Here is an 11,469-nt window from a genome sequence, read left to right on the forward strand (position 1 = left end):
AGCCGTCACCGTTGACAGGTACTGGGATAACTGAATTAAGAAAATTTTGTAGATTTGTAAAGTAGAAACTATTATCTAAAATACAGTTTACGGGCTTTTGAAAATTTTAATGTTTGTAGAAATGATCGTCGTTTCAAAACGTTCACAAATACGCTGGATCGAGAATCCTACGAGGCGAAAAGTATATCGCGCCTAATGTTTCAGATAGAGTTCCAGACAAACAGATGCGCGAATAGAGTGAGATCGCAAGCATAGTAAAGTGTGACGACCTACGTTCTCGCCTGTGTGGACACTCGCTCATAGAGCCCGCTGATTTCGTGCCGTCTTTCTCGATCATCTCCCGTTCTCTTTCTAAAGCAATTGCGCGGGAGCTAGATGCGTATTAAAATGGTAGGATAAAAACACTCGGAAAGAGGAAGTAGAAATCGTTTGTATGAGGAATGGATGCACTGGAGATACTACTATTGTATAGGTGGAGACAGCATCTGCTTCTGCTGAATATACATATAACCAATTTTTAGAAAGAGATAGACTTTAATTCACTACAATCTGTCTCTTTTTACTGGATACAGATTGGCTGATGTCCCCCCTCCTCTCATTTTTCTCAGTGCGTACTTCTTAAAGTCCGGGCCCGAGACCACTGGTCGTTAACCCTTACTTAGAGGTTACACGGTTATAGTACTCGACTCGCTCAGCTTCAAGTGTCCCGCAGAAGGTATTACAATTTACAAGATAACAGGTTACAGAGCGAAGCATTTTTTACTACCTTTGGATCTCTTTTTACAATTTTGATATGTGCGTGCGTTTCTTGGATTCATAGAAAAATTATATATAGGTGCAGGGTTCTAAGTCTTCTTTGTTCGAACCTGGATTAGAGCAAGATAGGTTGTACCGAATTAGAATCTTTCTAAAAACTGGTTACATACGTACTATTCAACAGTAGCAGATGCTGCTTCCAGATATATGCTCTAAGTCAGAGCTAGAAATTAACTGCACATGACAGAGACAGAGCATTGTCAAAGACTGCTCTGCTAAAATGTACTGCAGAGTGGCATCATCCAATCCCATTTGTGAGATCTCTCCTTCACCATTCTGCAGCACATATCAGAGCAGTCTCCGAAAATGCCCTGTCTCTGTCATGTGCAAATTAATTCTGAACCCTGTTGTAAGTAGTCACGTGATTTAGGGATCCCTAGTGAACACCACTACTCTATTCGAATGAAAACGCCTTGCTGATTTATTGTACATAGATATATTGTTCTAGGGATTTCCTTTGCAAGAAGTTACCCACTGTGTTCGCGATAACCTACGAATGGTAGTGCAGTACAGTGCAGTACATATTAGTTCGTCGATACGTTCTGACGGAGGTTTAATTAATTGTTCACATTTCTATTCTCTTTTTGACTGAGAATCTTCATCATGTCAAAAATATCATTCGGGGAATATCCTGTGGAATATAATAGACAAATACACGGCCCGTATGATCCTGCTCGGTACTACGGAAAACGTGAGTTTTATCATCTCACGACGAGTCCGTTGCCTTCTTGATTGAATGTTAATTTAAAAAAAATATATATATATATACATATTTTCAGCCGATACACCATTTGGTGAAGTGAAACTTGGCGAGATACCTAAATGGATTCAACGACGTAACATGGGAATACGCCCCTTGATGGGTTTATTTTCACGAGGTATTTATTCTCTTTATCAAAATGGCTATATTATACTTTAATAATTGCGTAACGATTTCGTTCAGGAAGCTATATTCCACACGCTTCTTCTCTATTTCATTTGCATCATACACCCCATTCTAATAATATCAGAAAATAGAGTTTGGATATTTAACTTTCATAATCGAATATTATAAATCTATTTATTAAATGTACAGAATGATGAATACTATTTTGAATTAATTAACTCTTTGAATTCATGGATACTTGTAAAAAAAGGTTTGCTATAAAATTATTCATAACAAAAAAAAGTTACTATTTTTACATCAGTTCAGCCTATTTAACCTTTGTAAGATTCTTTTGCGAATATTTATTTATTTCCCATTTTAGGATAATATGAGACAAAATTACAGAAGGATTTTTCATGTAAATATTTATAAGATGCATATGAGAATTAAAAGAAGAAGAATAGTTATTATACATTGTCATTGTGTGTGTATAAAGTTATAGTTATATATTACTTATAATATAATTTAGCTTTAATGTTATTATCACATGTTGCAGCTTTTTGGCGCTGGCAACACAAATATGTACAGCCTCTAAAGACAGGTGTAGCCCCGATTTTTCAAGTTGCTATTGGAGCATCAATAATGTTCTATATATTCAATTATCCGCGTTTGAGTAAGTTTATTATTTTAAAAGTACCTTTGAGAATCAATATATTATGAAAAACTGTATAATAGCAAAGCATGTTTCATTTTACAGAGTCTCACAAGTCATACAAGTACCACTAAAACATGGATGGAGATATTTTCAGTGAAAATAGAATACAATGTTACATTAGTTAATAAGACAAATGTGAACAGTTTAAAACACTTATAATATAGCGAAATAAATATTCCTTAAACATTTAACTATAAATACAGGAATGTTTAGCAGAATCTCCAGTATGCATAATATGCAAACACCGACAAGAATAACACGCTGTGGTATCATGTGATGGCAAAATTTGGAAGTTTTAAATAACGCGAAAACCGAGAGCTCAAAATTAATATTTCAAGGGCTAAATATTAGACTTCCAAATATTTCTAATGACTCTCTACATTGATTATGCATTCGGTAGTCTATATATAATTATGCTTAAGGATGGTTTTTCCAGAAAGAGATTCTTCATGGATATTGTAGCAACCTTAACAAGTGATAAAATTGATGCAAATGTGACGATAAGTACATGTAGACAAGTCAGCATCTAAGACAATGTTTGCTATGGAACCTAAAGATTTTAATTAGCAAATTCGAAATGGAAACACTTTCATTCCGGTTAAAATTGAATTCGAATAAAAAATACAATATAAAAACACTATGTAGTTGTCTAGTGATAAAATGTTGGTACTTCGTAATTGTTATATAATATCATAATGGAAACATTACAAGTTGATTAAAGAAATTTTCCTGATAAAAAAAAGCCTAAACACAGCATAATTTCTTTATCTCTTTCTATTTAAGTACACTATTTTTTTCTATTTTATATACGTGTAAGTATAAGGTACTATACTTTATGCTTCCCATCAATTCTTGAACTTGTAGTAGAGAGAATAGTATAGATAGAAAGGAAATTTTCTTCCTGTTATGAATACAAAATTCTGACTTAATTAGTAAATCAGTACAAGAGATATACGTATGTGATGCAAAGCTGACAAAAAGGCGCGTCTAATCTGAGGCAAATGTACTGGAACGTACCAGCATAGTTTATGGTTGTCTTCTTGTCAGCTATGAATTCTGAATGTGTCAACATTATGCACTAGTGCATACATACCCTTACACCTCGATTTTGGCATACACATGTATGCACTATGTATGTACATTGTAATGTATTGTCTACTTTTAGAAAGAACTTCGAAGGGAAGATTCTAATGAGTAAAATCTAATACTCGTCCATAATCTGATTCGTTGACGTTATCATTTTAACCAATAACAAAATATATGTGTGCCTGACACTCACATAGCCAACTATCTTTCCAGGTATTTAGATTTAAATATTTCCAAGAGATAATTTTGTAATAGCAGCGTATAAAGATTATTTAAGTTTTAAACACGCAAATGAACTGCAACAATGTATTTTATAGCATATCGTTTGAATGCAGTTTGAAAATAATTATACAATTGTATGTTAAATATTAAAAAAATTTAAACAATGTAAAGTGCTCCATAAAAATAATATTTTAATGTCTTCTCATAGAGATTTTATAATTTTTGATATTATTTAATTCATATACAATGTATGTACATATGTACATACATTCTATAGTGGCATTCGGTAATTGGTGGGAGAAAATTAGGCGATAGGTTTACAGAATATGAATATAAAATTTGTAATTTCAGCTTTGTTCTCAAGTTATTAACATTTGAAAATTTTCTTGATCCACCAAGAGCAGAAGAAGCATGAGCAGTGAGGTGCTACGTGAAAAACGAAAATGCAAGAATGGTTCACAAACTGTTATTGGTCGATTATAATTTTAACAACTTCAGAGCAATTATCGCACGTCCACTGACATAAGAACCGCACTTTATGTTTTAGGCGCCCTCAAACGTGTCGTACAATCCACCAGAAAAAGTTTAATGGCCACCTATGTAATTGCAAATGGCTGACATCTCAATAGAGGATGGGCCTTGATTTCCTATGCGTGAAACTAACGGTTCAAAAAATGTCGTGTAGTGCCGACGCGTGTTATTTTTAACAGTGATTTTCATTGGGATTATCGTTATCGTTTTACGCGTCGAAACGACAATTGGGTAAGTGTGACAAAGTACGCGGGAAAAAATGACTCGTGGCCGGAGACACGCGCCCTCAGTTAAACTGATCCGGTAACCGTTTCCGAGCACGTAAGCGTGTGGAATTTCGAATAAATCGATAGCATTGTGATTCTACGTGATCGAGATCCGAGAATTTCGTCTATTATGTGAAGTGTATCGTGATATCGTCAGTAAAAATACTTTGTACGGGCTGTAACGTGTATAATCACGAGGAGAAGGTAAACAATGAATCCGTTCGCGCGGTATCTATTACACGCCGCGTGCTTTTGAGTCATTCCGTTACAGATTTCATATATAATATTGTATCGGACTTAAAGTAATTCAACATTTTTGTTTACGTATTAAATGATTTCTGAAACGAAATATCGATTCTTTATTAACGTACCTTTGTACATGAATTAGTTATGGAATTAACCCTTTCACTTCAACATCTGCGGCATTCATCATGCATGCACTTATCTTAAGTGTCAAGAAGAAAAATGTACGATTATTGTACCACAAATATTGTTTCTTTCATCACTTTTGGCAAAGTGACTTGTGAAGTAATTGGGTTATTTTATCGTTCACTGTTAAATATCATTCCATTTATTTACTTGCAATATTTAATTTCATGTGTCCTATTTAAAATAAATAAAGTTTCCAATAATACGTAAAATTAAAATTGAATTAATAACGAATTTGAAAATTTTAATTCTGTTATTTTTACATCGATTTGAAAATAAATATATAAATAATGAAAAAAAAATTAAAATATTGTATGTATTGTAAACATCATTAAACACTGGGTTTTTAATTATTCGTAGGAATAACAGACAAGGACCATTTGATACAAAAGAAAAAGATCACAATGCCTGCCGTGAGCATTTGTGATCCGGTAGCGGCCACACTCCGCCGTACTTTGGATACGAGTCAATCCAAAACGTCAGATGACTTATCAGCAAATTTAGTTGGTAGTGCATCTAGGATCCTACAATCAGAAATTCAATATACGGAAGCGGATGATTATCAAACAACAATTCTGGATCAACTCAAAGCCAAGTACATTGTGTTAAGCTTACCAAACTCAGAAAATTCTGAGGATAAAGTGAAAGACAGTGGGAATTATGGAAAGAAAAATGAAAAATTACCTAAGGGGCCGAGTTTACCAGAACCAACTACTACTCTTTATTCCTCAAAGAAAGTCACTTTAGGATGGAAAGGCACATTTCCTGTTGGAGCGGGCATGTACAATGTTGGAAATACTTGTTATTTGAATAGTACACTTCAAGCATTGTTTCATGTACCAGCACTTGTTAACTGGTTATTATCAGATACACACCACACATCAAAATGTGAACAAAATGGTGAGTTTCAATAGATTGTATTTCTTTAATAACACAAACTGTGTTGAATAAAAGTTTATATTATAATTTTATGCTTTTGTATCATATCTTGATAGTAGGTTAATTTTAGATGCAGGTGGAGAGTGCCTTACCTGTGCAGTGGCAAAGACTTTACAATTTAGTCACCAAAAGTCTGGATGTGCTATTAAGCCATTTTATATATACAATAAATTGAAGCGTGAGTATTTGTGTATTGAAGGGTATTCATACATTTTTCGATTATCTGTATAAATACTTTTTCAATTTGTTTACTAGTCATTTGCCGAACCATGGTGCCAGGGCAACAAGAAGATGCTCATGAATTTTTACGTTATTTATTAGAAGGCATGGAGAAAGCTTATTTAGCAAGGCACAAAGCTAGTAAATTAGACAGTTACTCTAAAGAGACAACTCCTATTAATCAAATTTTTGGTGGTTATATTCGTACCGAAGTAAAGTGCCTACAGTGTCGGCATGTTTCTACTACATTTCAGCATTTTCAGGTATATATAAAATCGGATACTTAATCCAATTCGCAATTTTTTACTTGAAAACGAATTTTTTGAAAGTAAATCTTTGGTTGATAAATCTTTTTGTGTAACAGAAATGAAGCATATTTCTAAATCTTTATAGGACTTACTGGTAGATATACGGAAAGCAAGTACTCTAGATGAAGCATTAAGTAGTTATTTTAGTCGAGAACAGTTAGATAACAATGATTACAAATGCGAAGCTTGTAAAAGAAGAGTTCCTGCCACAAAACAGTTCAGTCTAGAACGACCTCCCAAAGTACTTTGTGTACAGTTGAAGAGGTTTAGCGTTCTAGGTGGAAAAATATCGAAACATATAGGTTTTAAACAGGCTATTGATATGGGTCCTTATCTCTGGAGGGAACCAGGGGAGCCTGTACAACCGCTAACATACAAACTGACATCAATAGTGACGCATATGGGTCCATCAGTGAATTGTGGCCATTATACTGCGGTTGCCAAGGTTTCAACGGGTCATTACTATTCTTTTGATGATTCTTGTGTAAGTCTTGCTACTCTCAACATTTGTTGAACAGTATAATCTATCAACTTTCATAGAATAGATCTTAAATATTCTTGAAATGTGTTTTTTGCAGGTTCGTCCAATTAGTTTGAGTAATGTATTGAGTACAAACGCATATATAATGATTTTTGAGATGGAGCAATTGACACAATCTCAGGTACAGAATCAACAGACTGTTAAATTAAATGGTACATTGACTGTAAACAATACATTGTCCTCACCTGGAAGTCCTATGAATAGAACGATAAGTCCTAAAGCGTCAACGTCTGGATTGATAACATTAAATGGATCGATGAATGGCACATTGACTATTAAAGAATGTAGCGAAAATTCGGAGACTAGTTCTCAAGTGTCAGTGAATAAAAATTCAGATGCACAGTTTTCCACACAAAAAGTAACCAATTTTATTGGACCACAGTTGCCACAGAAATTGCAAGACAAAACGCAACCGAGGTTAATTATGCATATTAAAAATGGAAAAATTTTGAATGAAAATAGTTTGGTACCTTATGACGGATCTAGCGAAGAAGAAGATGCTAATTTCACTGGATCAGTAAAAAATAAAATAAACTCAAATATCACGTCGAAACCAAACACTTCTCCTACTGGCACTAACGGTGTCCAAAAAGGATGTTCAGTAAAAAGTAATTCACCTAAAACGGTTCTTGTCACAAAGGACGTACAAAAATCAGTATCGAAGACTAATGGTAGTAATGTTTTGCAAAATCAAAGTAATGTAGTACAATGTACAAAAACGCAAAATGGTTCTAGCTGTAGTACCGTTACCAGTCTGAAAAAGTATCAGAATGGTCAATTGGAAGCAAATGGTAAAATGGAATGCAACAAAGTGGAAAATAGTAAGAGTAAGTGGCATCAGTCTGTTAGAATAAAGACTGGACAAGATGAGAAAGTTATCACAAAAGCAGCAACTAGTATGAAAGGATGGCAAGTTTCGAAGGACACATTTTCTCCTGCGTCGACTGCGGCACCTAATGGGTGGTCCGTTACGGATAAGTAAGTAATCTTTCAAATTTCTAATTAATTAATACTAAAACTACCAAATTGATCAAAATTACTTGATTATGACTATTTGAAATGTGTTTTCAATTATTTACTATGGCATATTCATGTAACTTGTAATTCTTGGTTATACAGGGAAGACATTAATAAGATTAGTCATAATAACACTACCCCCAGTGCTGCGGCCTTAAGGGATTTCAATGGAACGAACCATTCGGAGACAGTTTCACATTTATTAAAGATGTCTCACCGCGGTTATGGTAGTTCTACGGGTCAGTACAGTAAACGAATATTATTGCCGAATTTTCCACTGAAACCAGCACCTGTTCCTTCAAAATCCTCATCAATTCGTTGTGTTTCCGCGTGTCGCCAATCAAACATTCCTTTACTAAATAGTAAGATAAATGTCCAAGACTCAAAAATTTGTAACAATTCAAATATTTCAAAAGCCCACTTTACAGGAATGTGTAATTTTTGAATCGTACTTGATTGAATTATGTAAAAAGTGGCGATATTTAAATCCATAATGAAAGTACGAACATCAAGTCCAATTTGTCAAATATTAGAAACCTTCAATTTTATAGCAGTACACGACCGGCGACAGTAATAACAGTTAGAGGATTCGCTTGCAGAGGCCAAGGATTAAGTAATAAACTTTCCCTGGCCGTTGCAAGTCGAAAATGATTTTATTGACTTTTCTTAACAACCCCATGGGTACAGCAGATGTTGCTGAAGAATAATTACCGGCCGCCGACCACTACAGGGCTACCTGGCTGCGCGTTTAGCGCGGTCGAGGAAACCCCTTAGGAGTAACCGTCACCTTGGACAAAGGTAGCCACGCAGCCAGGTAGCCCTGTAGCGGTAGGCGGCCGGTAATTATTCTTCAAAAGTCAATAAAATCATTTTCGACTTGCAACGGCCAGGGAAAGTTTATTACTTAGTCCTTGGCCTCTGCAAGCGAATCCTCTTACTGTTATTACTGTCGCCGGCCGTGTACCGCTATAAAATTGAAGGTTTCTCTAGGCGGGCGCGTAGTTGCAGCACAATGGCTGCTACAAACGGAATTATATATTTTTGAGTGTACTGATGACAGTTGTGATTATCTATAAAAACTATTGAATCACTTGTGTTTAAAAACCATTGATTTAAGGAATATTTCAATTTGAATATCGTGCAGTGCTCTCCGTTGTATGGTAATGTTTTGAAGTCATAAGTGGCATATTATTTCCAAAATGGGGAGTATTGCAAGCTGCATCAACCAGTGCGTCAACCACTTTCGAATGCCTTTTTTATTTCTATCTACAAAAATATATTTCATGCTAAATCATGTGTCACGTTAAACTGTTCAACTTTTGTCTCAAACATTTTTTAGTATTGTCAACAGTTTTGAAGATATTCGAGTGGATGTATTCAAATGAGTCATCTTGTATGTATATGCGTTTAAAGATATTAACAGCATAATATATGTTTATATGTTTACAGTGTTAAATTGGAACGGAAACAGAACGCATTTAGATCGAGAGGTAGACAACGACAGAAGAGAAGAACGTAAACGTCATTTTAATACAAACGACGACGATATAGATCGTGGTCGAGTGAAGAAGGTGAAGGATCACCGAACATATGAAGACAGAAGTAACACGGGCTACAATCCTTTCCAAGAGTACCAAAACGGTAAAACGTGGGACCGGTCTCTTAATAATTATCATCGGAGACAGTATTACAACACTTCTACCCATAGTCGACAACGGCATGGTAGACAATACAGATCAGCACATTACAGATACCATAGTCATTCTCGAGCACACTGGCAACGGGAATAAAATAAAAAGAGAATTATTATTGAAAGAAGAAAAGAAATTTAAAAAGCAATCCGATATCAAAAGACTTTGTTAGTTCTTCTATTGCTAAAGCAAATTGTAATTTTTTCAACATGTTGATGCGAAAACGTGGAAGCGACTAATGCTAATTTAGACAATTGACGTTGGAACTAAATATTCAATATTTAATTGTAAAGGGTTCAAACTGCATGATAACAGTCTTGTACGTTCCTGAGAGTGACTTAAAAGTACTCTGACGTCGTTTTGTAGTTTACTCTGTGTCCATGGACATTGTACTACACAGAACATGGGGGATGAGTATCAGTAACTCTGCCAATCTTGTGTTCAAAATGAATAAAATTAACTTTTGAACGTTATTGATTTAGTCTTGTACGCGTAATATTGGAGGAATGGATGAATGATTGCTATGGTGTTTAAACGTTACATTAGTAATTTTTAAATATACCGATAAGAGTTTTACACCGTTATGTTATTTAATTTGAATTACGTAATTGAATTTTATTTGTAAAAATTATTTAAATCCTACATGACATAATAATTACAAGAATTTAAAAAGCTATTTTATACTAATCTTATGTTATTTATAATGCCGAATATAATATTAAAGTAAAATTACAAGCACGGTATGTACATGTGGCACTTCATTTTGCATACATTTAATTCTCGATTGAATTATTTTTTATTATTAAAAGAATTAAAATTCAATTTCGTTTTGGAGAATACCCTGCGTTCTTTACAACATAATAATCCGTCCTTTGTTTTGGTCGACAAAGATACTCCTCCCTCTTCGAACGATAGCCAAAATAATATAATCGAGCAGCAATTCTTGATCGAGCGTTATATTAAAGAGAATGAAATTCTTAGACAGTGAATATTGCAGGAAAACGAGTTCACTATTATAACCGTTAAGCGAACGATTTCTCATTAAAAGTATAATTAATGTGCATACTTGTGAATATACGTGGATTTTGAATTTTTTTATATATTAATATACATATAATTCCAGAGTGATTGAGGAAGCTGTGTATAATCGAAAGGAGAATGTTTAATTATAAAGATAAGTAATGATATTGAGTTATTGAAATACTACTTAAAAACGAAAAATGTAAATTATATAGTTAAGTGTAGAGTTTTAACAATGTGGACTTCTTATAGTGCATTAAAAATTGCAAAAGCCATAGCTAAATTGTTAAGCGAAGTCTAAAGAGCCCGGCGATTTTGTCAGCTCGTTACATTGTAATACCTCGTTATATCATTCTACAAACTAAATATGAGCCAAAAGAAGATAACATATATTGAGATCTGGCAATTATTAACGGATCTTACTGATTCTCACTGATAATTTCGTTTTGAATGGTACATGTATTTGACGTATGCTCGCTGGACCTATATCTTAAGTATTAGACGCAATTTAATAATCGTATTAGCTTGGTAACGCGGTAAATATAATATAATTATCATGATGTAACCTTGTAGTAAAAGAGCACGATGTTTCTGCATCCGCTGAGGTAGGATAATGGTCGTTACAAGGGGCATGCAAATTCATGTATCATTTGCGAGAACAGATTTCAAGATTTTGTTAAGATCACTATGTTTAGTATTGTGAACATATGTGATGCTGATTATATAGCGACGAATGCCAGATTTAATTTATGTATCAAATATCGTAACAAAAAAGGAAATAATAATAATTAAAAAGCAATTGTC

General features: G+C 34.1%; 2 protein-coding genes and 1 long non-coding RNA gene across 4 annotated transcripts; 2 read left to right on the forward strand and 1 right to left on the reverse strand.

Moving 5' to 3' along the window:
• Window positions 1–1,282: 1,282 nt before the first annotated feature.
• Window positions 1,283–2,594, forward strand: ATPsynF (ATP synthase, subunit F). The gene is made up of 4 exons (XM_033465488.2): window positions 1,283–1,507; window positions 1,596–1,694; window positions 2,238–2,354; window positions 2,439–2,594. The coding sequence occupies exons 1-4, from the start codon at window positions 1,420–1,422 to the stop codon at window positions 2,465–2,467; spliced, it is 333 nt and encodes a 110-aa protein (XP_033321379.2). The 5' UTR covers window positions 1,283–1,419; the 3' UTR covers window positions 2,468–2,594.
• A 551-nt stretch (window positions 2,595–3,145) lies between these two features.
• LOC143259928 (uncharacterized) lies at window positions 3,146–3,718 on the reverse strand. Its single transcript, XR_013033979.1, has 2 exons — window positions 3,414–3,718; window positions 3,146–3,297 (listed from the first exon to the last, which is right to left on the reverse strand). It is a non-coding gene; the product is annotated as an uncharacterized LOC143259928 (long non-coding RNA).
• A 452-nt stretch (window positions 3,719–4,170) lies between these two features.
• On the forward strand, window positions 4,171–11,464 carry scny (ubiquitin specific peptidase 36). 2 transcript variants are annotated; one of them, XM_033465412.2, is made up of 8 exons: window positions 4,171–4,466; window positions 5,291–5,830; window positions 5,940–6,047; window positions 6,125–6,351; window positions 6,482–6,880; window positions 6,975–7,915; window positions 8,057–8,193; window positions 9,404–11,464. In XM_033465412.2, exons 2-8 carry the CDS (start codon window positions 5,335–5,337, stop codon window positions 9,742–9,744), a joined length of 2,649 nt encoding a protein of 882 aa, XP_033321303.2. In that variant the 5' UTR covers window positions 4,171–4,466; window positions 5,291–5,334; the 3' UTR covers window positions 9,745–11,464. The 2 variants fall into 2 exon arrangements, with proteins under 2 accessions (XP_033321303.2, XP_033321302.2); XM_033465411.2 differs by having other exon boundaries at window positions 4,172–4,705.
• Window positions 11,465–11,469: the final 5 nt, after the last annotated feature.

This window comes from Megalopta genalis, chromosome 8 (genome assembly GCF_051020955.1).
Source record: "Megalopta genalis isolate 19385.01 chromosome 8, iyMegGena1_principal, whole genome shotgun sequence".
Taxonomy (NCBI): Eukaryota; Metazoa; Arthropoda; class Insecta; order Hymenoptera; family Halictidae; genus Megalopta; species Megalopta genalis.